The sequence below is a fragment of the Manduca sexta genome, chromosome 27, assembly GCF_014839805.1.
Source record: "Manduca sexta isolate Smith_Timp_Sample1 chromosome 27, JHU_Msex_v1.0, whole genome shotgun sequence".
Taxonomy (NCBI): Eukaryota; Metazoa; Arthropoda; class Insecta; order Lepidoptera; family Sphingidae; genus Manduca; species Manduca sexta.
In genome coordinates this window covers 16,740,715-16,765,187 of record NC_051141.1, presented here as the reverse complement: position 1 = coordinate 16,765,187, position 24,473 = coordinate 16,740,715, and the positions used below count along the sequence as shown (strand labels likewise).

At 35.8% G+C, this 24,473-nt stretch overlaps 1 protein-coding gene across 2 annotated transcripts in view; it reads right to left on the bottom strand.

The window, feature by feature from the left end:
• LOC115439914 (importin-7) overlaps positions 1-24,473 on the bottom strand; it is a 33,236-nt gene that overhangs the window by 8,248 nt on the left and 515 nt on the right. For both annotated transcript variants that reach the window (XM_030163982.2, XM_030163983.2), the window contains exons 2-10: positions 21,632-22,183; positions 21,151-21,335; positions 19,208-19,381; positions 7,684-7,829; positions 4,319-5,122; positions 3,755-3,978; positions 1,267-1,443; positions 804-940; positions 51-253 (exon numbers count right to left, since the gene is read on the bottom strand). In XM_030163982.2, the coding sequence (XP_030019842.1) occupies positions 51-253; positions 804-940; positions 1,267-1,443; positions 3,755-3,978; positions 4,319-5,122; positions 7,684-7,829; positions 19,208-19,381; positions 21,151-21,335; positions 21,632-22,183 (2,602 nt within the window). The remainder of the gene's footprint in view (positions 1-50; positions 254-803; positions 941-1,266; positions 1,444-3,754; positions 3,979-4,318; positions 5,123-7,683; positions 7,830-19,207; positions 19,382-21,150; positions 21,336-21,631; positions 22,184-24,473) is intronic.

Sequence of the window (24,473 nt, the reverse complement as noted above, 5' to 3'; positions counted from 1 at the left end):
AGACTAGATGATATAAAGGGATCCCACTTCGGGATACATTATCTTAGCACCTTCGTCTTCCTCTTCCTCATCTTCCTCCTCGGAGGTCTCGTCGTCCGCCTCGGCGCGCGCCTCGTAAGCCCGCTTGAGTCCGTCGAACAGCATCAGGCACGACGGCAGCAGCTTTGGGATGAACTCTTCAAGATTCGGCCTCTGGGGACCCATCTCGAGCAGAGTACAGATGCCTAGCACGCACAACTTTCTGTCATGTAGCCTGTGGAAAAATACAATAAATCATTGAATTGTGTGTACATTATGTTTGTGAGATATTTCAAACAAGATACATTTTTGTATTCTCTTTTTATATGTTCATCTTTCACCTTAGGTATCATGATAAATCTCTTGTTTGTAATTCAAATTTCTTCCTTCACACTTGCTTATTAATAATTTCACTTCTCGGACACCTGAGATCCATTCAGGATCAAGATGTAAGTATATAATTTTACGGTAGCTACATTTTGAATAGCATAATAATATGTTTGGAAATGAGAAATATCATAGAACAATGTAGACCCTGACAATCCCTAAACATAAATATTTAACCCTAGATATCTATACCCCACTGAGATCACATCTAATTATGGCTAAGAAAGCCGATTGTAGATGGAACAGATAGGGAAATTAAAAAATAAAAGAAAACCTAGATATCTACCATATTTTATAGGCAAATAATTTCGAAACAAGTGCTTGTGATTGAAAGTCTTTACCAACCTTACTATAAGCAGAAATAACCATAAATCTAGAACTTTATAATAACAACTCACCCCATAAAACAGTTGGTGTCGTGTATCCACTGCTTTATGAAGTGCTGTGTGATGGACGCGTTCGGGACTGACTCCTGCAGCTTGTCAAGGATTGAGAACAGTAGGTGCGGGTTGCAGTACAGGATAGCTATGAGGACCTGGGGATAGATGAACTTCTATTAATCATAGAATTCATTAGTTATGCTTGTATACTCAATGTATGCGATCCCTCTATTATAAACCAACATCTTTGCTGTTGCATATTTTCAAATTGTGCCATTCACACTCCAAAAATCCTTAAATTAGACACTGTTTTTGTGGGCATTGCTTTTTGTCACACTAGTTTTCACTGCCTATTATCATTCTACACCACACCAATTTATTTTTATTCTATTATACTAATGAGTTCACCGCTCATTTTAGCAACCACCCAGTATATCGTATCTCTTGATTTTCGGCACAATATATCTTCCGCATATTTTACCTGCAGTAACATAGTCCTGAGCTCAGAGGTCTTCACTTTCCTGGTGAGCCTGTTCAGCACCAGCTCCACGAACGAAGGCAGGCAGTTGTCGATCTTGCCCGAGCACTGCAGCACCATCACCTCCAGAAGCTTCGCAGCATATATCTCGGACTCATCTTCAGCATCCGAGTTGAGGACCTGATAGAATTACATAGTGTTTATTTTACTTATTTATTTACAATATTATCTTAATTTTCATTTTATGTTTTTTATTCAGTAACAGTTATTACATTGTATTTTCTAAATGGATATACATATGCACAGCGACGAAAGTAATATGATAATATATTTTACACACTGAATACTGTTTTATCATAGAAATATGCATGTCTAATGTTTTAATGCTGGTTATATAAGATAAATTTTGTAAAGCGAGAACAGTAAAATAAAAAGGCTCGCGTGTATTGTCGAAAATAATAAGACAAATTTCTTATACACCAAAGGTTAAGTTTAATAAAAGAAAGTGACATCAGGGTTTTTAATTTTACTGGTCAATTTATACATATTTATTAAATGTTTTCTCTAGCTCAGCTTTTATCACACAGAATATTATTTCGCTCTGATAGGTGAATTGTAATACGTTTTTATCTATTTTATGATCAAAAAGTACATTTAATTGTTTTATAGCAATGCAAATTTGCTTTGTTTGTAAATGTTATAGGATGAAACAGACATCTACGTACTAGGAATTTTCACTTAAATAAGGATTACGGTTAAAATAACCATATTTTAAGTTATGCTTATTTATACAATCGCTAGATAAAAGCGTAGCAGTAACCAATAACTAAATAAATTGCATTTCATATACTTTTTTAGTTCATATAAATATCTTAGATATTTTACAATACTTACATAATTATTAGCATTGCAAAATGTTTGTGACACCAACGCTAGCATCGTGCAAGTTTTGTGTTCAGATAACGAATTCGCATTTAAAATTATAATTTACCAAAGATCATAAATATACATACAGGATGCGAAATGGGTCGATGAATAAGCAAAAAGCCAATATACATATAAGTGATAAAACAGAAAGCAATAACATTATACCACAATCAATGGATTGATTTGAGAATAATAAATAGTAAATTATTCGTTAAATATCACACATCTGCAGTATAATCATATGAAGTTTTAACACTGTTCTGACTTCTTCATTATTGTATAATTTTATGATAAACTTCAGGATAAATAGAATGACAATGAGTATTATGTACTGAGATTATTTAAAAAGTTGGTGAAATAGTAGGCACCAGATTGGCTTAGACAGCTCATTGTGAGACAAAATGTTTAGAATTACATGCAGTTGAAATTCAACTCAGATAAACAGTCAAACAATAGGACATAAACACGATAAGCATTTATTAAAGTTATGCTGGGCTCACACTAAGGTTATTGCGACCAAAAATATTGCTTTAAACCCCAAACGACATATATTAAAATAAAAGAATATGCCGTATACAGCATATTATATTACATGGACTTCACTTCTATATTAATGTGATAATTAAAGGCATAAGACGTCAATGTGGCAACTGCACAAAAGATTGAGAATTTGTTGATCAACAGAGTAATGTCTGTGGAGTCATAGTCAAGGTATGCTTCTACCATCATTTACACTAATAGAAAACAAAAAATATATAAGAATGACATGTCCAAGTGAAAGATTTACCAAGTGATATATATTATTTTGTATTGCTTGTAAAATAGTTTTTGGATACAGCCTCTTAACTGTTTTAGACTGATATTTCAACGAATGATGCACAATTCAGAAATTGATTTAATCCATGTATATCTTGCAAAGCCGGAGACAATTAAGCAAAATCTATATCAGCAACAATTCGCTTTGCAACAATAATTAATACACATTAACCTAAAATATATATTTAAGCTGAATTTTTATATTTAAATCTGTCAAATATTAAATATCGTAGTACAAGGTTATTATACAAGTTATTTAACTTCCTTAATATCTGATTATAATTATATTGCCGTGTACATTATAGCTGCTTTGTTTTGTATGTAACTTAAAATCCATATCTCATATAGTCTAATCTGTAAATAGTGACCAGGAAACTTATTATATAATAGGTTGTTCGTAACTATAATCTGTAACGTGATTCGAAAAAGAGCGATAAAAAAGTACATCACTCGAAAAATATTTTTTTGTTTTATTTTCGTCGTAAAATTAAAGCAGTCTCATAAAAGAATTCGCTTTTGAAATTATTACCATAAAAGAAATCGCATGAGATTAAAATTACAGTTAAAATAAATTCTTCTTGCAATAGCCCAAATCTATAAGTATGTATAAAAAAAAGTGAAATTTTTCACATTTATCTGTACCTTTTTTTAATATCACAGGTACACGTTTTAACTGTATACTGGCCTCACTAATTAGATATTTAATTTGATTCAATCATTATTATGTGTAAAAAGAAAACTATCTTACCGCTTTAGCCATATTGAACATGGCCAGTATATGATTCTCGTTGGAGAGGAACGCGTTCGTGTCGACCGTCACGTAGTTGTGCAGCACCGGCATCATGTCCATGAAGTAGTCGAAGCCCTCCTTCTCAAACACCTGGTACAGCAGCTCCAGAACCTTCCACATGTCCTCGGAGATGGTCTTTGCAGTCAGGTTGCAGAGCAAAGTCATAGCTTCCTCGTAATATTCTGGAAAAAACGGTGCATACCCTAATGTCAATTATGTTTTGTCGTAAATGTTCCATCTTGAATAAAAAGGATGGGATGAATGTTCAGGTGCTATAGTAAATAAAATGTTCTACTGGACAAATAAATGCGTGATTAACTATTTTATAGGATTACTCCCTTACTTATAAACAAGTTTAAACAGTGTTTGTTTTTTTTTTATATATAAGCACTGTTATAAAAATCTATGACACTTGAGGCTTAACAAATTATCGATAACGAATCTCAATTTGTGAAAGATTTACCCAGTGAAACAAAACACTCATTTAAAATGTTTATAAGCAAGGGATTTAACATTAATTACCAATGATGTTGTGGTGCAATATGTGTCCGACGACACGCAGCACGGTCTTCTCGAGCTGCGCCATGATCTCGGGGTTGTCTTCCATCACGTTGAGCACAGTCTCCATAGTGGTGAGCAGGCCCATCGCCGTGATGGCCTTCTCATCGGTTCCGGAGTCCGTCTCGATCACTTTGCTAAATGTGGTAGCCAAGTGGTCGGTGATTTCGAATGCCATCGGCATCAGCTGTTCGGTGTACATTGGCACAATCTTCTGTAGAACGTTTGCGATGTTGTCGTTTTCGGTTTCGCGAATGACCTTTAGCAACTCTGTGGTGACCTCTTTGACCTGAGGCTCAAGGTATTTGTGCACTTTCTCCTGCGACGTGAGCAGCATCTGCAGCGCGATCGCGGCCTCCACCTTCACCGGCAGCTCGGCGTCCGTAAGCAGCGCGTTAATGGTCAGCCGCACTGCTTCGAGCAGCAACGGCTCGGTCTTGAAGCGAATGTTCGCGAAGCAGTGCAGGACCCAGCAAGCCCTGGCTCGCATGTAGCCCAGTGGACTGTGGAACTCTGGGAACACATATTGGCTGAGGAGAGAGTCGATTTCTTCTTTGTAGAACTTCTTTTTGATGAGAATGTCGTTGAGCGTTCCGACCATGTGCAGGGCGCCGTCGCGTTGTTTCGGCCCATACTCTCCATTCTGGCTGGTGAGCACCTGCATGCAGAGGTGCATAGTGCGCTCGAGCATGCCCTTCCGCTTTTTGCACGCGGATATGAGTAGTGTCTGAGCCCCCGTCACCGGGGATACGAAGTCTTCGAATATGTCTGCAAGAGAGTGGAGACTGTTATACACTGTATCTACGCAATAAATTTTATATTTACTACTATATATTTGATTATTATATCAATATTATCATGGATATAAGTATGGTTGTCCCCTTCGGTGTCGTGACGGTGTTGTGGGAGAAAAAGTAGGAATGTATACATTTTATATCAACGCGTTATCATGAGACGCCAAAGCTTTTATGCTTAATCTGTTTGAATATAAAATTATTTCCCTTATGGAGAATTGCTCTCCCACTACAATGCACAGATCCGCGGTGTTGAATTACATGCAGATATCGACGTCATCATAATTCAGTTTCACAAGCAGACACGACAGACCGTTATCGCCTATGAAACATTACCTCAAACTTTGCGAACGCGCAAATCTACCGTGGGATGTTCTCGTTTAACTGCGTGAGAAATTATTTACACTAATCCGATGACCCTCTATCGGCTTATCTAAGGTTGCGCTATATTTTTTTTTCGTTACGTACGTTTGTTAGCCTGACAAGAGTCATCTTATACAACTACACCGGGCTTTTGGAAAAGCGCTTATGGCACTCGCAGTCCTTGAAAATTAAGCGATCACGTTGAAAGCAATCCTCTAACTGGTTATGAACCTTAACCAGGACGCTCACTGGGAGAGGATAAGACATCAACGGTTAGACCTCTACTCCATATTGTAATATATTATAAAGAGATAAAGTATGTAAGTTTGTAGCGACGTTATGCACAGTTTTAATTTTGGACCCATAGAGGGCTAGATTACTTGTGAGTTATCGTTTCTTTTTTTACCAGCAGCGGTCTTTAATCGCATCGAAGTAATTTCTGCTAAACCTAATAAATTTATACTACATTAGGTAAAATTTTAAAAAATATACAAAAATGATCAATCTACTATCTAGTAAATTAGGGTAGTTTCCTATGTTTGGTTTAGTTTATTATTTAATATGTAACAGATAATAATATGAAAAAGAAATTCTTCTGTGAAATCAGCATCAAAATTGGTTGAGGAATAAAGCAGTTATGCGTATTCAAAATATTGTTGTGAGCAATAGTAAGGGCGTGGTGGGGATAACGCGCTGTCCTCTTCTCACTCATACAGCGTGGCACAGTGGCCAGTGGCACTGGGTGACGTCACATTTTAGTAGTACTGTAATTTGACAGTTTCCCTTTCGCCCAAATTTCAAACCTTTATAAGTTATTTATTATTACGTGGATTTTAAAAATTCTTTTTCCGATAGCTTTTGGATAAAAATGAGTTTTGATAAATGTATTTTAAAAAATTTGTCAACTACCTTATTCTTTATTCCTCCATAAAACACGTATATTATGAAGTGTGTAAAAATAAATTTAAATCCTGCGACTGAATGCAAAAATTACCTTAAAATTCGTTAGCAAATTAAACTCATCGTTAATAAATATTGTTATAAAATATTTTCATATTCCTACAAAGCACAATATCATAATTTAACATGATCAACCAACTGTAACGTAGCCCGCACGGCATGGGCCTTATTCTCTATGACACTGCAAACGCGTAACGCGGCCGTGTCATGTTATCTTCGTGATATTTGTGTGGAATGGTATTCTGTATGCCAATTTCTATTGTATTGAACGTGACGCGATGCGTTACGAGCTTGTTACGCACTGTAAAAATAATGTGTGGCATAGAGAATAAGGTCCCAGGTAAGTGAATACAAAATTTCTATAGAACGCCACAAATTGGCGTATCGCAATTACCGTTAAACATCCCGTGTAGCGTAATACCACGTATGATATCCGCTGCATTCATTGTTAGTGCCACCCTCGCTAACATATCCTCTGTATAACATTCACTGTTCATAACCTAACAATGCGTTTCACAGAAAATTGTTACTGGCTCTACGCAGGGTTGTCTAAGTTTTCTTGAATCTAAAACAACCTACCAATGTTAATTTGTTTCAAGAGTACTAAAAGGAACCGGACAGATTAGAACATTTTTAAGTTCGTGTGAATGAATTTTTAATAACGAAAAATAAACCTAAATTTAAAAAATCATGAGTAAAATATATCTATACCGTAAATATGTAGACTTAAATATACTTTCAGAAGTTTTGACGGCTTTGAACGAAATAAATAAGAAAGTGGCGACCCTAGTGCAGAGTGTTTTAAGTATTACCTTCATTGAGCGTTCAGTCGTATCGACATAGGGATGTCACTTTAATTGGTTAACCCCAACTAATGTAATAAGATAAAAGTTAATAGAGAGCAGGGCAGATATACATTAGAATATCTGCCCTGCTTTCTATTAACTTTTGTTGCATTATTCGTTATGCGTGAAGTAATTCTGACTAACGGTAATCTTTGAGGGCACATAATCATGGACTGTTATCTATTTTGATATAAAATAAAATGCGATTCGTACTTCCTTACTACTAATAATATACATTCTATTTATCTCTTTGGACTCCATTATGCAATAATAATATTATAATTATACATAACTTTTAAAATCATCTTTCACACAATGCCATCCACACTTCACCATCTTGCATCATAAAATTAACAAACAAACTCACCAAACTTGATCCGTATGTATTCGTGCGGGTCGGTGTTCCAGAGCTCCTCGTCGCTCTCAGAGTACGACATGAGCGGGAACAACACGTCCTGGATGATGGCGAACATATGCGGCTTGAGCAGCTTCCACGAGTGCGCGTGACTCACGCTGCAAAGAATAATAAACATAGAAATAGCGGCCAGTATAAATTGAGCTGTGGAAGCTCAAAAACGGTTGACTGAGGTATATTGTCATCATTGTATTGGACCATCATCATCAACTTCATAATTTCAGCCGGAAATCGTCCACTGTTGGACATAGGCCTCCCCCATTGAGTGCCACAGGGACCGGTTTTGGACTTCATCCTTCGGACTCCGGCGACCCTCACCAGTATTGGACCTACATAGGGTTTGATAAAGGTTCAAGTCCGAGACGAGCCGTAAACCGCAGCAGCAGGCCACAGGTTGGAAGCGACACTTAGTTTCTATGAACTCATAAGCAATACGACATTGTAGCGTGCGGTCGCGGCGCGCGGCTGCGACCAATCGCGGCACGAATGCTCACGCGGACCACAAGGTGCCATCATTTTATTTCGAAAGTCATCAGATAAAATGTTTGTTTAGTACATTTAATACATTTAAATTAAGCGGTCTTTAAATGTCAGTTTTCGAAATGGCACGTAAATTAAATTGGATTATATCTGATATAATTGGAAAACTTATGGAAAAGACAGATATGTCTGCGGTCTATATAATGCGGTCTGCGGCTTGTCTAGTATTTGTACCTTTAAATTGGATTAGAATATATTCAAAGATAAAACTTCGAAAAACGGTTAAATTTCATATTTGCTAAAATATATTTTTGTGACGCACGGTATTTTTTTATCGCGTAAAAGTCCGCAACTCTAATAGTTTCACACTCGCGCGCTGCGACGAAATCTCATATCTATACGAGCCGTCGAGATTCCGTGTCGTATATGTATTAAAAGACTTGTAGCATCCAACAGTACCACCTTGGGAACCAATTTAACATAAAAATCACCGTATCAGATTGTCACTGCAATCTCAGGACAATAAAACATAATTTATTAATTCTTGGCGGAAATTTTGAAACCCTAAATCATTTCCAAAGTCCGATCCATAAAAGTATTATCTTAGGACAAAGAATATACAAATGAGTTGCTAGAGATTATATTATGTACCCAATTTGGCGATAGGCGCTTCCCCATTGGATCAAGGGATGGATTATAAGCTTGACTGAGCGTGAGTGCACTGGCTGCACGCCAATACAGGCGTAAACTTAATGTTGTGTATGAAAACTTTTATGTAAGTGCCTTCGTACTATTCTTATGATTTAGCCAATATAAAGTCTGTTTCACAACTTCTGAGTAAATGCTATTTGTCACATAAATGTATAAGCCGTACAAAAACAAAAGCCACACTCTAATCTAGTCTCCCAGATAAATGGTAGTGAAATGAGTACGATATACATTAGTTGTTTAATACAATAACTGACAAATAACATTTAATTGAATCTTGTGAGTGTCATAATACCTTATTCAAAAAAATCCATTGTCTTTCACGGACACACATTCGTTTCCGACCACAGCTGCTTTTTTGGCTGTTAAGCGTTGGTGTGTACTAATAAGGTCCTTCGTGTAAACCTACAGTAAATAACATTCAAAATGCACAAATATGGTGCGCTCGTAGAAAATATTCGCATATTCGGAAACTGAGAACTTTGATAACAATACGGCCACGTTGGTCCAACTTTAAATTGCCACTCCCGTTCATGTCAGCAAAGTTCGATGTGTCCATTATAAGATTAAACGCAGGTATATAGGTTTCATATTGTTAGGCGGGTATGGGAATATGTTTTGGGCCCAAATGGATATCGACCAAGGTGCACGTGCATGGAAACTCGTTATAGCGGCCTGTTCAGGGTAATTGAATCACGTCCCATTCGGCCGTCGAGGGATGCAATTTTCGTTGGCCGACATATTATATAGAATGCACTACTTTTAGCTGTGGCATGTGGAGTGGACAATTAATTTTTTCAACTCCTACCTATCTTTCTATTGATTCAATTTCGTTGCGGGTTAACAGAGAGGTTAGTGTTCACTGACACTTGCCGAGCTTCAATACTTGGTAACATAAAATGCGTGCTACAGGAGAACCTGGCTTACAGGAGTTACTGTGGCGCGAGACAGTCTCCGATACACTATCTTTAAGGATTAATGTAGTCACTATCAAAACTACAAACACTTTAATGCCTATATCTATACACTGTTAAGGAAGCTCTGAAGTCTACTAACCGCAATGGACCAGCGCGATCGCGGTATGGTATGATAACAAGGGTAGACTTTGCCCCCCTCACACACACCACTACAACTCCTGTGAGCCAGGATCAGCAGTGCCACGCATTTTATGACACTGAGTAGTGAAGCTCGGCGAGTCTCAGAGAAAACTAATTTGTCTTTATCCCGCAACGAAATTAATCAAATAGAAAGATAGGGAGGAGTTGGAAATATTAATTGTCCACTTCCCTTCATAGCAAAGCGGGAGACAAAATAATGAACTAAGATGGCATTTTAACCTAAGTATAGGGACGTTTACAACTAGATAAGCCAGTTATAAAATACTACGGATAGAAATTAAACGAAAAGGGATCAGATAAGCTGTTAGATTTGATTACAATAATAGGCATGGCAAATACGTCGGAAAATACGGAAATCACAAGGGTAATAAAAATTCTAATTCAATTTTCATAAATTGTTCGGTATTAAAACTAAAACACAATTTCTCGACCCACATAGTTACGATACAAATTTAATATCTCCTGTATTATGTACACATGCTTCACAGAGGAAATTTAATAAAATAACGACGATCTTCAAGTCTACATTCCTTCACAACGGGTAATATTGCCATGTCAATAACGCAACGAAATTATTTATTTTTAACAAAACAACTACCATAGTGAAGGTTTACGTCGCCCCCGCCAGCAAAACGGTGCGTAATCAGTATTGTTAGAAGTTATCCATTTTAATTTATAATTAATAGAAAAAAAAACATATTTCCAAAATATATATTATCTTTAGTTAGGGTGTTAATTTTTTTTTATATCATAACTGTGCAACTAATTTCTAAAAAATAAAGGAACGTCGAAGAACCCAGTTTGGTTTGGCTTTTTTATTAGGCGTCCCTGAAGTCTTCCCCGGGGGAACGTGCGAACGAGATACTGGAATCCCTCAGCTTAGCAATCGCAGGAACTCGGAAGAAAGTTGGGAGGGAAGTGTGGGGGAAGACCAGACAGGTACCCTCACCAAGGACGGGCGGAGGGGTCCTTATAGGCCTTAGTGAACTTACTCCACGAACTATACGCACTAACTGTGCCTAGGGCCGCTACAAATGCATGGAGTTGCATTCGGTCTGAAGACCGAGCGCACAAGAATTGCCTCGGGGGGACGGTTTCATGTTTGCTACGAGACGACTGAGACACCATGTCCTGAGTCTGACACTACTGTGAATACAAGTTCATTATAATAAATTTGTCCTAAGAGGAACTTTTTATTGGTAAGGGTTTTAAGTGTACAGTATGTTTTCCATTCATTTATAAGAGCAAAATTTTACAATCGAAATTTTTTAAGAGACTTTCCCGCCCTCACACCCACCACTACAACTCCTGTAAGCCAGGATCAGCAGTGGCACGCATTTTGTGACACCGAGCAGTGAAGCTCGGCGAGTCTCAGGGAAAACTAATATGTCATTATCCCGCAACGAAATTAATCAAATCGAAATTTGTTGTTCAACTTTCAATCGCGCGAATTCCATACAGTATGAACGGTCCTTTAAGTGATGATAAATTTCTTTACACTTAGCACAGTTGCCGGGCTCCGTCCCTTAGATACAGTATTGATCGACAAGACAAGTAATAATAGAACTGTCTGAGCGTAGTCCGTGCCGGGCTTGTTATTGATATTCCCCACGCAGAATTTTACATTCATACGGATGCAGAAGACTCTTGTGAACAATAGGTTCTTCAATTTGCTATATTTGTTTCATTGATATTATATTTTATTGCGGAAAGCTGGCTAACAACGTGATATTGTCTATTGAAGATGGAGTTGGTAGTTGAAAGATATTCGCGAATACATGATGTTAGTTGCGGAATTGAAATTGCTCGATCAAATGATTTGAATGTTCAATTTGGTACTGGCTATCAACTAAAAAACTAAACAAAATGTTATGAAATCAGCTGATTACACATTATATACTACTAAAAACCATTAATAACAGACTCCAAACAACTACCTATAACTACATAACTTTACATATATAACGCTATCATCAATAATTAATGGACGTTGCATCCTATTTCAGCGTCGGTACATCACTCCCTACATAGATATATGTCCGTAGCTGATCCCTACGATATGGACGTTGGTTCGAATTGGATTGTCGCTACACCTGGTACGTAGTCCGTCAAATCTAATTTGTACAATTAGTCCCGTCAACGGTACATTGCAAACAATGATGTCCTTAGTTCGAATGCCAGTTCGGACAAAAATGTGTTACGTACACGGGGTAATGTGATTTTCCCTTAATGATAATTGAGTACAGCGTGACTGAGTTTGCAGGATAGGATTATCGTCAGCTTTATGGCAGTGTAATGAATGCACCTATGCCTAATTTTTTTAATGTAATTAGATGATCAATTTGGCTTGCTTTATGACGTACGAAAATGAATCTATTTCTCTAAGTCGAAAAAAATTTTGACAAATTTTGACATGATGGTAGCCTGCAAAGAATATTTAAGTTTTTTTGTCATATTGCATGCCAACCCGGTGATGATTTCCAGAAAGTAATAATTAACGGGAAAATTAATGGCAAGAGACCGAGATGTAGGAAAACAATGTGCTGAACGGATGAAATGCGAAGTATGCTGGACATAAATGTCGCTGAAATTTATTAAGCCGAGAACCAAAGTAAATGACAAAAAATTGTGCGCGAACTAAATTCCCTGATGATCCCGACCCTCTGAATTAGGGAAACGACCCAAGAAGGAGGTAAGCCTGAACCTCATAAATGAATATAGTTTTAAACTTTTCCTTTAAGAACATGGAATAGAAGCTAATTTATTTGGCATCGTGATATTTTGAAAGCTGAGAATATTATGGTCAATTAAATTTGGGAACTTAGCCTAAACAGATAAAATAGGAGAGGAATTGGTTGTTATTAAATCGGATGTAATATTAGTATTGTAAATATAAAATTGTCGTTAAAGCACATAGGTAGCGCGCGAGATCGTCAATAGACACTAGTATAAAATAATTTAAAAATGTAAATGGCTCGGGATCTCATACATTATGCAGTGTGATCTAAAAAACGTGTCAAAAATGACTTGCTGAATGACGTCAAAGTGGTCAATCATATGCGCCGATCGGAGACCAGCGGACTAAACCGACGGATATCTAAACATTCATAAAACACTTTATGCATAGAAACTGAAAGATTCCGATTAGCATACCATTACGGAACGCATAAAACATTTGAGTTTAAATGACATTTATTTTGTTTCTGTAATTCTTGAAAGTTTCTTGGGCCATTCGTTTTATGGTCCTACTCCCAATAATACGATGCGCTATCCGTATTTATAGAGGCTATTTTTGAAATTTGTGATACAAAAAAAATATAGTATTTTGAAATATGTCTTTGCTTGATTTGGTTATTTTTTTTTTATTATATGGATAGTTTCGTAATTTCATTATAAAGGTGCCACAACATTTTTTGATTCCGTAAATCTTCTACAGTACACATAATTCTAATTTGCAATCAACACTATTAGATGACAACACAACCGAAATTAGATTCTTAAGAAATTATTCGTAAATCTTTGCATGTTACAGGGCCCCGTCATATATGAGACGTATTGCTATATCCGTTTGTTCGAGGTGGGCCTTGATGCTGATATTACACTTGGCGTATTCGTCAAAATATTCGCAACTTGGAGCAAATCGATATCAACTGATCTTTATGTACAAAGTTGATATTGCATCGGCCAGTTTTAATAACGCAAATAATCGCTCAAATACGCACGTGTAGTGAAGGTTCCATGAGACTCGTAGGGATACAACGCTCTGTGTTATAAAATGCATGCCATTGCCTATTTATTTTACTTTACATTTTGTACACATGGTACACAGGCGGACTTAATGCCATGAGCATTCCCTCCCAGTCAATCTTGGGGTGGTGTAGAGATGACGGAGGCTATTTAACATATAATTGTTATCCCTGGCATTGGATGTTATTGGATAGTGGCCGGTGATGACTCGTCAAACAACCCATATATACCCATATAATGTTAGGCGAAAGCTAACAATACTTTTTTCAATAAACAATTTCAATTACTTTTTTCGATAGACATATTATCAAACAAAGCACCTCCTGTCCGTCTGGGCGCGATAAATAAATAAATAAACGGATATCGATGAAAGGACATTGTTCTGTGCCCATACATAATTCGCCCTGGAACCAACAGCAATGGAAAAATGTTTGTAATATTTAGAATCATTAATAAATTCTCATGACATATTATTTATAAAACGGACAAGCTGGGATATAGCAATAATCCAAAAAAACGATGAGATTTTGAGGTTATAATTGATAGTAAACATTGAAAGCTTTTCAATGTTCAAGGTAGATTTATAGTCCTATCATTTACGCTTTAAATATGCTTTTTATTGATATAAGTACCTATCTTATATATATATATATATATATATAAGCCCTAAAGATTCATCACTATGTAGGTATCTGATTATTTTTTACTTAAATCAGGCTATTTTAAGACTTGATTCATATATTTTTTTATAAGTAAAAAGGTACCTAATTATGTAATTATAGTATTTACATCCTCTAAGAGTACCCTTCAGATTTTATGTATTTTCTATATATACGTAAGTATTCCCCGAAGAGACAGACAGAGGCGCACTGTTGAGCATTCACGCTTCATCAGAATCATGGCATATTTTACACACTTTTGGTGGACTCTTAGGACATGTAGGATTAAATTAAACAAATAAAAAAATATTTTTAGTTCATATTATTTATTTCCTCATCACCTACATTGTTTTATAAAATATTATCTGAGTATTGTGCAGGAGGGTTGTTGTTCTGGTATTATTTATCAATTCAGTTTTGCCAATCACAATCACCGAGTCCGGAGTTCCAACATTCTATTACAGAGCACGCAGCTTCTACAAACATTGTTACAGCTGAAATATGTATAGGCTCTTGGGCCGTGGTCCAATATGCTGTACATATAAGATCAAGGGCTACAACCTGAAAAAAAACAAACAAACACATTATGCTCAAATTAGAATGGCAATATATTAATATTGTGTCACACGGAAAGCAGATTTATGTATTCAAATCTTCCAGCTGAATTAAATGTAAGAAACCTTCAAGCATATGACACACATTTTTTAATCAACAATATTCTTGCTAGTTCGCTCTTAAGTTGCCACAGCCACATGCTAAAGTGTGTAGTAGGCAGTATACAGACTCTGTTCACTGTCTCCACGCAGTTACCAAGAACAGGAACTGAGGAGCGAACTAGAAGTTTGGCGGCAGTTAAAATTGTACGATTAAAGAAAAATGTGCTTACCAAACGAGGCGCTGTCCATTGTTGTATACAATGGCGAATCTGCTCGTTCTCCAACACCATGGATCCGCCAGCAGAGCCACAATTAATGCAAAAAGCAATTTCCATTTCGTATCCGTTATCAATGCCAGGTAAATTGTTACATCAGTTCACAAAGTTCAATCGAAAGTAATCAATCGCACAGAGTCTTTATAATAGCCGAATCGTCAATGATATAGTGAGACTTGAGAGTCAGAGAATTATAATATATTATATGGAAAGTGAGAGTCTAGTTTATTTGTCTCTAATGAGTGAAGTGTGAGTGACATTGAAAAATGAAGTAAGAATTAGGGATACTACTCGACTAGATTCTGGATCGATTATATCGATCATTTATACAAAAATCGATTTTATTCAATATAGGGTTATTTTTATTCGGAAAAATATTTAGCGGAACCCTTATCCCGGAAAATCTTTCACACGGGCGATTCCGATAGTAATTTAATATGGAGAGAGTTTGAGGCCCCCGGATGGAGGGACAGAGAAGAACGCTACTTTTTATATGTATAATTCATAAATATTTTGTACGACAGAAAAATAAATGTTCGCATAATATATTATGCTCTGCTATCTGTTCGAAGCCAGGGCAGGTCGCTAATATAGAATCTAAATAAACAAAGTAAATCAATATGAATTAAAAACTAAAAAAAAACTTTTTCATAGATGACTTAATCTATAATCAATTTAGTCCTAAAACTAACTACTTATTTATTTGAGACGCATCCACTGCTCGATTAAATATTATTATAATAATTAAAGAACATATGGCCTCACAAATCGAATATATTAAAATGTTTCAATAATTAATTATCGGTAATTAGATTTATCGTTTTGTCAAACCGGTACATCTCTATACACAATTAGTTGTAAACATGTCAGCGACTTTGACTTGAAGTCGTTACAATATTTTTATTTTTATATATTCATTTTGGATGTAGCAGCTTGTCCGTTTTATACACATATTTGCAAATAATATAAAAAAATACATAAATAATTATGGTGCTAGTCACACCTTTGTTGGTTCTGGGGCCGTTTTCGACAATGTCCTTTGGTATGCAGATAATTTGAGACCAATGGATGGTGTTAGGCTACTTATTATCCCGAGAAAATAATATATAGCGGGACTTTAATCCCCGAAAAACTATTTCGCGCAGGCAATGCCGTGAGCAAAAACTAGTTTTTTTTTATATGCTTACAAAAGAATTATTTTCATCAGACTGGTCATTTGTTGAAATCGGCGGTAAATGTACTATTTTTGTCCACAGATCCAACACTCCATAAATTTCAGAGGATATATTTCGAGCTCGCGTCCTTCGATGTTCCCGACTGTTATTCTCAGCAGCACTGACAGTATATTATTTAATTAGAGATTCGTAAGAAATGTGTTTAGTGGGGTTCACGCTTTTTAAGGTAATGCACAAAAACGGTTTTTGTTTTTATTTCTTTGAATGACGATATTACCGTTCGCCTGATGCTGAGCGATACGAACGCCCATAAACAGTAGAAACCCCATCCAACACCTTGAATTACAAAGCATTGTTTCGTATTCCACTGCGATCGCCATCATGAGACATGAGATGTTAAGTCTTATTATGTTCAGTAGTAATACTGGCTACAATGTCCTTCAAACCGGAACGCAACAGTGACTAGACACTATTGCTTGGGGGCAGATATAGACACTGCGGTGTAGTAATACTGGCTACAATGTTATATCATTGAAAAGCCCGTGTTGTTTCATCCGTTGTCAAATGTTACCGGTCTTATTACACTGGACGAGCGCGCCTCGCTTTGGATTCGCTTACAATTCACCAGTGTGATAGAACCCTAAATTTCCCCCGACCACGGCTAAAACACCTCGGCCTAAGTATTATTTATAACCGACAGTGCAGCTTACAAAGCGATAACTTATACAATGACCTGACGCTATGTGTAAGAATATAATTATTGGTGTTTTACTTAACGTTTTTTGCTAGAAAATGAATCAAGTGTTACTATACAGAGAAAAATTATATTGAAGCCGATATTAATTCATCTGTAATGTTCACTTGTAATAAATCAAATTGTTTCGTTTCAGTTCCCGAGAACCTCTTCTATCAATATTACTCTTGAATCTCTTACACTCGTAATAAAGTGACCTAGTTTCGTTGCAGCACAGACATTCTCCGTCGATATAGCATTATTAGTCAGTAGTTACTATATTTTGCCTACGGCTCTGTTTCACAGAACGATCCCGTTAAAAGAAGACAATCTCTAAGGAATGACGATCTGTAGTAGCGAAAGAATATTAAAACCCGGATGAATGGTTCCAGAGACCTCATCGTAAATTCTGTCTTGTAATTTTAGGTATATGATATTCGACATAGAAGCTTACTTCAGCATAGAGCTTGATGAAGTCTTGGGATTAATCAAGTAATATAATTATATCAGCTCTGGTGACCGTAACAAAGAAAACACTTTAAAATTATAAACGCTAATGTTATGCATTATAATGACGTCCTAGCGAAAGATTTATCGATAGGGAATGTCATTCCCATACATTCACTGTTCTATTAACGTTAGCTATTGTAGAAAGGTATCTTGGTTACGGCCACTGTTTTGGGTACTGATCAGAGCTGAGCACAGGTCTTCTCTACTAGAGAACGTAAGGACTATTGGTCCATATGAGCAGAAAGTTTCAGAATGTTATTGACTTATTCAGATACCGTACTGAGTACTGACCTCGTCATGACAATATACTCTGTCAATAACTAAACCTTAACAACCACGTCGATTCCTGCACAAGATACACTCTCACCTTCCCTTTCAGGTATAAATATTATACCGCGTGTTATAGACTGATATACTAATGTATGACGAACGTCTATTATATCTCTAATCGGGACATGCATACAGGTCACGTGTTGTTAGCAAGCAACAATACAGCTCGTTGTTTAGTGATAACACTGCAACCCAATGTCTTGGAATTTTCTCAAACATTTCGGTATGTAATACTGTAAAGTATTGAAACGATCGTTTTTCATATAAGACTCGACTGGGCCAGCAGATGACATCTTCAATAATAGTCGACGAAGCGTCCAGCCTTTACGACCGCTTATTACTTACCCCGTAATTCATAGAGGTTTCTTACCTAAGGACGGCGGAGCATTGCTGTGATAACAAGTCTGTTTCTCAGCTTTGTTTAACCGACAGCTTGCTGTTTGTTCAGCTTTGTTTATTGACAGCCAATTAGATTCAAGTTGTATCTCAATATTAGCCAATCACAACGGCCCTATGTCTAAGCACTGCGAAGGCTGCCATGCCGTCAGCACTGAGAAACAGACGTGTTATCACAGCAATGCTCCGTCCTTAGATAAAAAAGACTATTAATAAGGGGGTTGGAATACATGCATAGCATAATAATTATTATTGAGTTTTTCACCATACTTTAGATGATTTAGGGTAAGTGCTGTTAACAAGTTTGTTGACGCGCCACACAGCACCATGCAGATCTTTAAACTATAGACAACATTTCCAACACATATTTTTTTTTTTTAATCTGGCTGCCAAATCAATCTCTCTCGTATATAAGCCTGAAGTAAAACTATTTAACTAAATGGGGAATGAATTGCGTGGCAGTGGCAGTGGCAAAGTATCGATATAGCCCGAGTCCTGCCCGCTTCCCTTTACTCAGAATATAATCTTCATCAGAACGATTTGCTGACCGCATATATGCATATTAGTACGTGTATATTGTGTCCGATTCCCTTCTGGAAAATATTCACCATTCCCCACTGTTATGCGGCAAATATGAACACCTCAGCCTACCAATAAAAATGTCTTATGCTTTGCAAAAAAAAACTCACCACTGGTCGATATAGCTGATCGTCTGCTGCAGAACCCTTGGCGATATGTAGACCTTGTTTCTGTACTGATCTAGCACTTGCAGCAGAACCTCCAGTATGCCTCCGGTGAACGTCGTGAGGTACCACTCAGCGAACTGCACGTACTCCTCTCTAGCGTTAACGGGACTGCCGTATCTAAACAAGGAGTTGGGTTATTGTTTTATAATTTACGTATAATGTGATTACGGCGATGATGGTAAGCCTAATGTTAATGAGATCGCTTGTTAGTATTAATAAATAATAATATCTGCCCTGTATTATACTGTCCCACTGTTGGGCACGGGCCTCCTCTACCACTGAGAGGGATTAGGCCTTAGTCTACCACGCTGGCCTAGTGTGGATTGGTAGACTTCACACACCTTCGAAATTCGTATTGAAAACTTCTCAGATGTGCAGGTTTCCTCACGATGATTTCCTTCACCGTTAAAGCAAACGATAATTTACAAAAAATCTTGTTAGTATTGAGATTAAATTTTATAATAGAGATGATGAATGGGTTCAGTTTAAGTAATTGGATAATTGTTTCTTTTGTTACATCGTGATTTTTGTATTTTCATGGTAAGTTATTGGGGTTTCATATAATTGTCCAAGAATAGCAATGAAAAGATAATTCTTGTTTATTTATATTATAAATAACCCGAACTGTTACCTAAGGTGTTTTGATATAAAAATGTTTGCTATTTACAAGTTTATGAATGTAGATTAAGTACAATTTTAAGCAAAATTTTATCGGATATTTGTATATGTTTGTTGTTTTTTTTGCCTTTGTTTTGTTATAAACTTCATCTAACTCAACCAAATATAAAAATAATCATTCAACACTATTTCATTTTGAGGAATTTCGTGCTGCATATTCGAAGTTCAAGGTCAAACATCAATATTTTTAATATTCTGGAAGTTAAATTATACTAAATCTTTGCCATGGTTGTATCACGAAAGTATATTGGACCCAACAAAGAAAAGTCATAAAAAATCCTATTTGATTTTGAGGAGTTCCCCTCTGCATTTTCCAAGTTCAAAGTCCTTTACCAATGAAATTAAGATGAGGCCATTAGGAAGCAATACGTAATCGAAGTATAAAAAATATAATTTAAAACGGACTGTGAGGTAAAACATTATCGCTGAACAACATAATAAAAATACCACAAATAGATAAAGCTTCATCTTTGTAGTTACCTTCAGTAAGCAGAAAATTATTTTTAGGTCAAGTAATTTAAATCTAATAACATAAAAATAAATTGTTTTCATTTAATGACTTATGAAAGATAGGGATTTCTTTTTGGTAGTATGTATGATGCATGTGAAGTTAGTTTGAACGAAAAGTGAAACGGTATGATTGAACCTTTATGAAACCAACATTATTACTATGTTTTTTATATGAGGACAATGTGACTCCACTGCACCCTGGTAACTGTAGCAGCATGATACAGGATAGTCTAAATTGACCAATTATACACCATCATTCCCACTAACTGCTCAGCAGCAGATCCAAATATCGGAGCGGACATTGAGTCAATATCACTGTCTTAATTATTTATTTAGAAAATCTTCCAAATTTAAAGTACTACTATGTAAATAAAGAGGGGTCAATTTAAGTTTCTATAATTAAAATCCAGTAAAATAAAAATAAATAGTCAGCTATCCAACCCTCGTAGAATGATATACTTTAATACCTAATTGTACATATTAACATCTTAGCAATTGTTTTCTATCAATTGCATTATTATTAAGAATCAAGATCGTTTCTTAAATTTTGTTCAACATGATACTGTGCGAATCTATGCACCATGGTATATATATTTTTTAGACTAAATAACTGCCTAATCTGCTGTGTGTATATTCAATACGCGCATGAGGATTACCACTGATCAGCACCTCAAACACCAGGTACCTACACACAGTACCTTTCGAACAGTCTGTATAGTGTGTGCACGGCCCACTTCTTGCATTTCCACCACGGCAGCCCTTGTCGCTCGTCAATGTCCACTTGCAGCGTGTGCTCAGGGACCGGCTGCTCCATGACCGCCCGGAGTACCTCCATCCACTTGGTAAATGTCTCGCGGCTTATCAAGTCCAATGGTAGTATGTACTGATGACAAATAAATGATAAATGAATTAAGAAACTTACATTCCCAATCATTCCAAGATATTTTAGGTTAAAAGATTCAGCCCATAATTTGCGTTTAAACGACATATATAGGTCAAGAATGTAATAAATAAGAAATGATCCAATCCATCACGGGACCAATGGTAAGTAATTAATAAGTGTTAGGTATAGCTAGGTGCAGCAAATAAGTAATTTATCTCATCCGTCTAGACCCGAACATTATTGCGAGCGGTTCAATGCGCGAGGGATCAATATAGCCGCAGGATGCATCCACTTACTTTGATTAAACCATAGAAGCACTTCAGTATTTGCTTCTGGATGAGCACAGATTCAACAGAATGGTCGGCTTGCAAATTCACTATGAGATTGTACATCATAGGCAGGAGTAGATTCATAGCCTCAATCAACGGTACTCTCTTCTCTGCTAAATGATACTCGTAATTCTTTATCAACTGGTATAGACAGAGAAGCGCTCCCATCCAACTATTAGCATCTGGATTCTGGAGGTAAATGTGAATTTTATCTACAATCTGCGTCCAGCGCTCTGGGAAATCATATTTTATGATGGTCTTGAGACAGACACACAGTTGCACCCTGATTATGTCAGGGGCCTGTATAACGGCGTCGACGATTATGTCCCTGATCATGGCTCGGTCCTGCTCGTGGATACTGAAGGGTATTGGCTCGCCCTCCTCTGGCTCCTTTTCCTGCCATCCTGACGTGATTAGGTTCTTGAGGTACACAACGCCAGCCTGACGGACTGGTATAGCTACCTCATTTAACATCACCACTTGCAGGAGCGACGGCGCGAACCCTATTATCTTGTGGATCTGTAATATAATTTCTTGTTAGTATTCCATAATTTTCAAATAATAATTGTAACTACATAGTGATTTAGGTATGTCCTGATGAATTTGTTATAGATCTAATTTGTTACATTAGAAGTTAGTGCATTTATTTTGTGTGCACGGTTTCATAGTAAATTGCACTTGATTTAATACCAATCTATTCAATTTGACAGTTAATTGATGTTGGAAATAATGAGTAAGAAAGAAGAAAATTGAATAAATTAAGTCTTTGTTTACAATATTGCATTACAAGTTATACCAGCTGTTGTTATCACAGATATTAAGCCGTAAAAAGAAATCAAATGTTCAATTGAGACTTGCGTACATAATATGTGATAAAGAGAATCAATTAAAGACCAATACATATTTATTCAAAGCAAACACATTATTGATTGGACAATCATTGCCACTTGTTGCAGACAAATAAACAACCTGAGACATGTATTGCTTTGTCAGTTGATTTATAAAAATACATGTATTTTTTGTTTAATATTTATTCAAAATTAAAGATATTCATCATTAATCTAACTTATAGAAATATTTATATTTAAAAGAACAAAGCCCTTACCCCTAGAAAATGTTCAAATAAATACTAATTAAATAGATCTAACACATTTATAATGTAATGCCAGGGATATTCAAATCAAAACACTTATTTGATGCTTCTTGTTTCTAAGATCTAAAAATTAATTTAATTTATTTAATTTATGTTTACTGTTAGTATTATTGTTAAAACTTAATGTAGCTACTGTTTTTTATTTATATCCACAAAGTGTAATTAACTGCTGTGTACAGTAGTAAATGAATGTTATGAATGTAACTCTATGTAAAATTTTATTTGTTGTCTGTATCTATCAACAAATAGAAATCAACAAGTTTAAACACTAATAAATATTTATTAATATGAGGCCAAATTACCAGTATTTTAATATTACTTATTCAATTAGTAATACAGAGATATTCAGCTAGAAACACTGCATACATTTGGACAACAAATGAATGTATCATTCAACAATCAATAATTTTAATGTGGCAGTATTGGAAGGGTAAAATGTTAAATGGCTTATGGCACATCAATAATTCCCAAGTAACGAGTATGGTGAGAAATCAATATTCAAAAATAGAACAAAAGAAATGCAACTCAAGTGTCAGCCTTCTGCATGTTATCAATATTTCATTTGAAGGACAAGTAATTGGATCAATAATAATCAGCAGAGAGCTGTGTTTGTATCATTCAGGATACAAAGATTACATAATCAAAGCCATTGTCAACCAATTTATTTATTTATTTTTATTTTGCCAACAATATGTTGACAAAGACATTATTCATTGACCTATTATATCAATTATAATTAATCTGATGCAGAGCATGTTACCGGTATTACATTTGAATTGTCACATATTAATTAAATATCCAAGGTCCTTGAAGTGCACATAAATGATCAATAATGTATGTCCTTATTTATATACTGGTTAATATTCCTCAATACACTTTAGTAACTGAATATCCTTGTGTAAATAATGAATCTACAGAATTTAGTTGTGCTTTTACTTTTTCAATCTGCTAGGTGTTCGGAGTAAATTAGACCTCAAGCATTTATAAGGAATATTTGATAAGAACAATATCACTATTTGTAAAAAATAATACATATGTGCGCAAAATTAGGATGCAAGTATTATATACTTTACTTGTGTAAAAAATTTGTTTATATCTTATTTTATACATTTTTCTTTTTGTCTGTATAACATTGCTCTTGGTATTGTAACTGTTAAGAAATATATGTAAAAATAATTCATGTGTAATGATCTTGGCAAAGTTCATGCTGGCAAAAAAAAAAATAACATATTAGACAAGATAGCATAGTAGTTAATAAAAATGTGAATTATGTTTTCAATGAAATCTACAGTTGCAATACACTAACTACTCAGTGTTCTTGTATTACATGAAACCTCTATTGTTTTCGCAAACTGTGCGAAATACTATCAACAGGAAAACTGCTGACCAAACAGAATTTTATACCGCGTAAAAAAATTCCCACGAAAGTGAAAAACAGTAACAATAATTTTAAACATCCGATTCAAAATACGACAGTAGACAATAATGTTGGGTTCATCGACAACATACGAAAAAAAGAGCGGGTAGACAACAACAAAAAATAACCTTTCAATGTAGCCAAAAGTGACATTACCGTGTCTACACAACACGTGTTTGGCGTAAAATAATGGAAACACAATCTATTTTTAGGGTATCGTATACGATTTTGCTACCAAA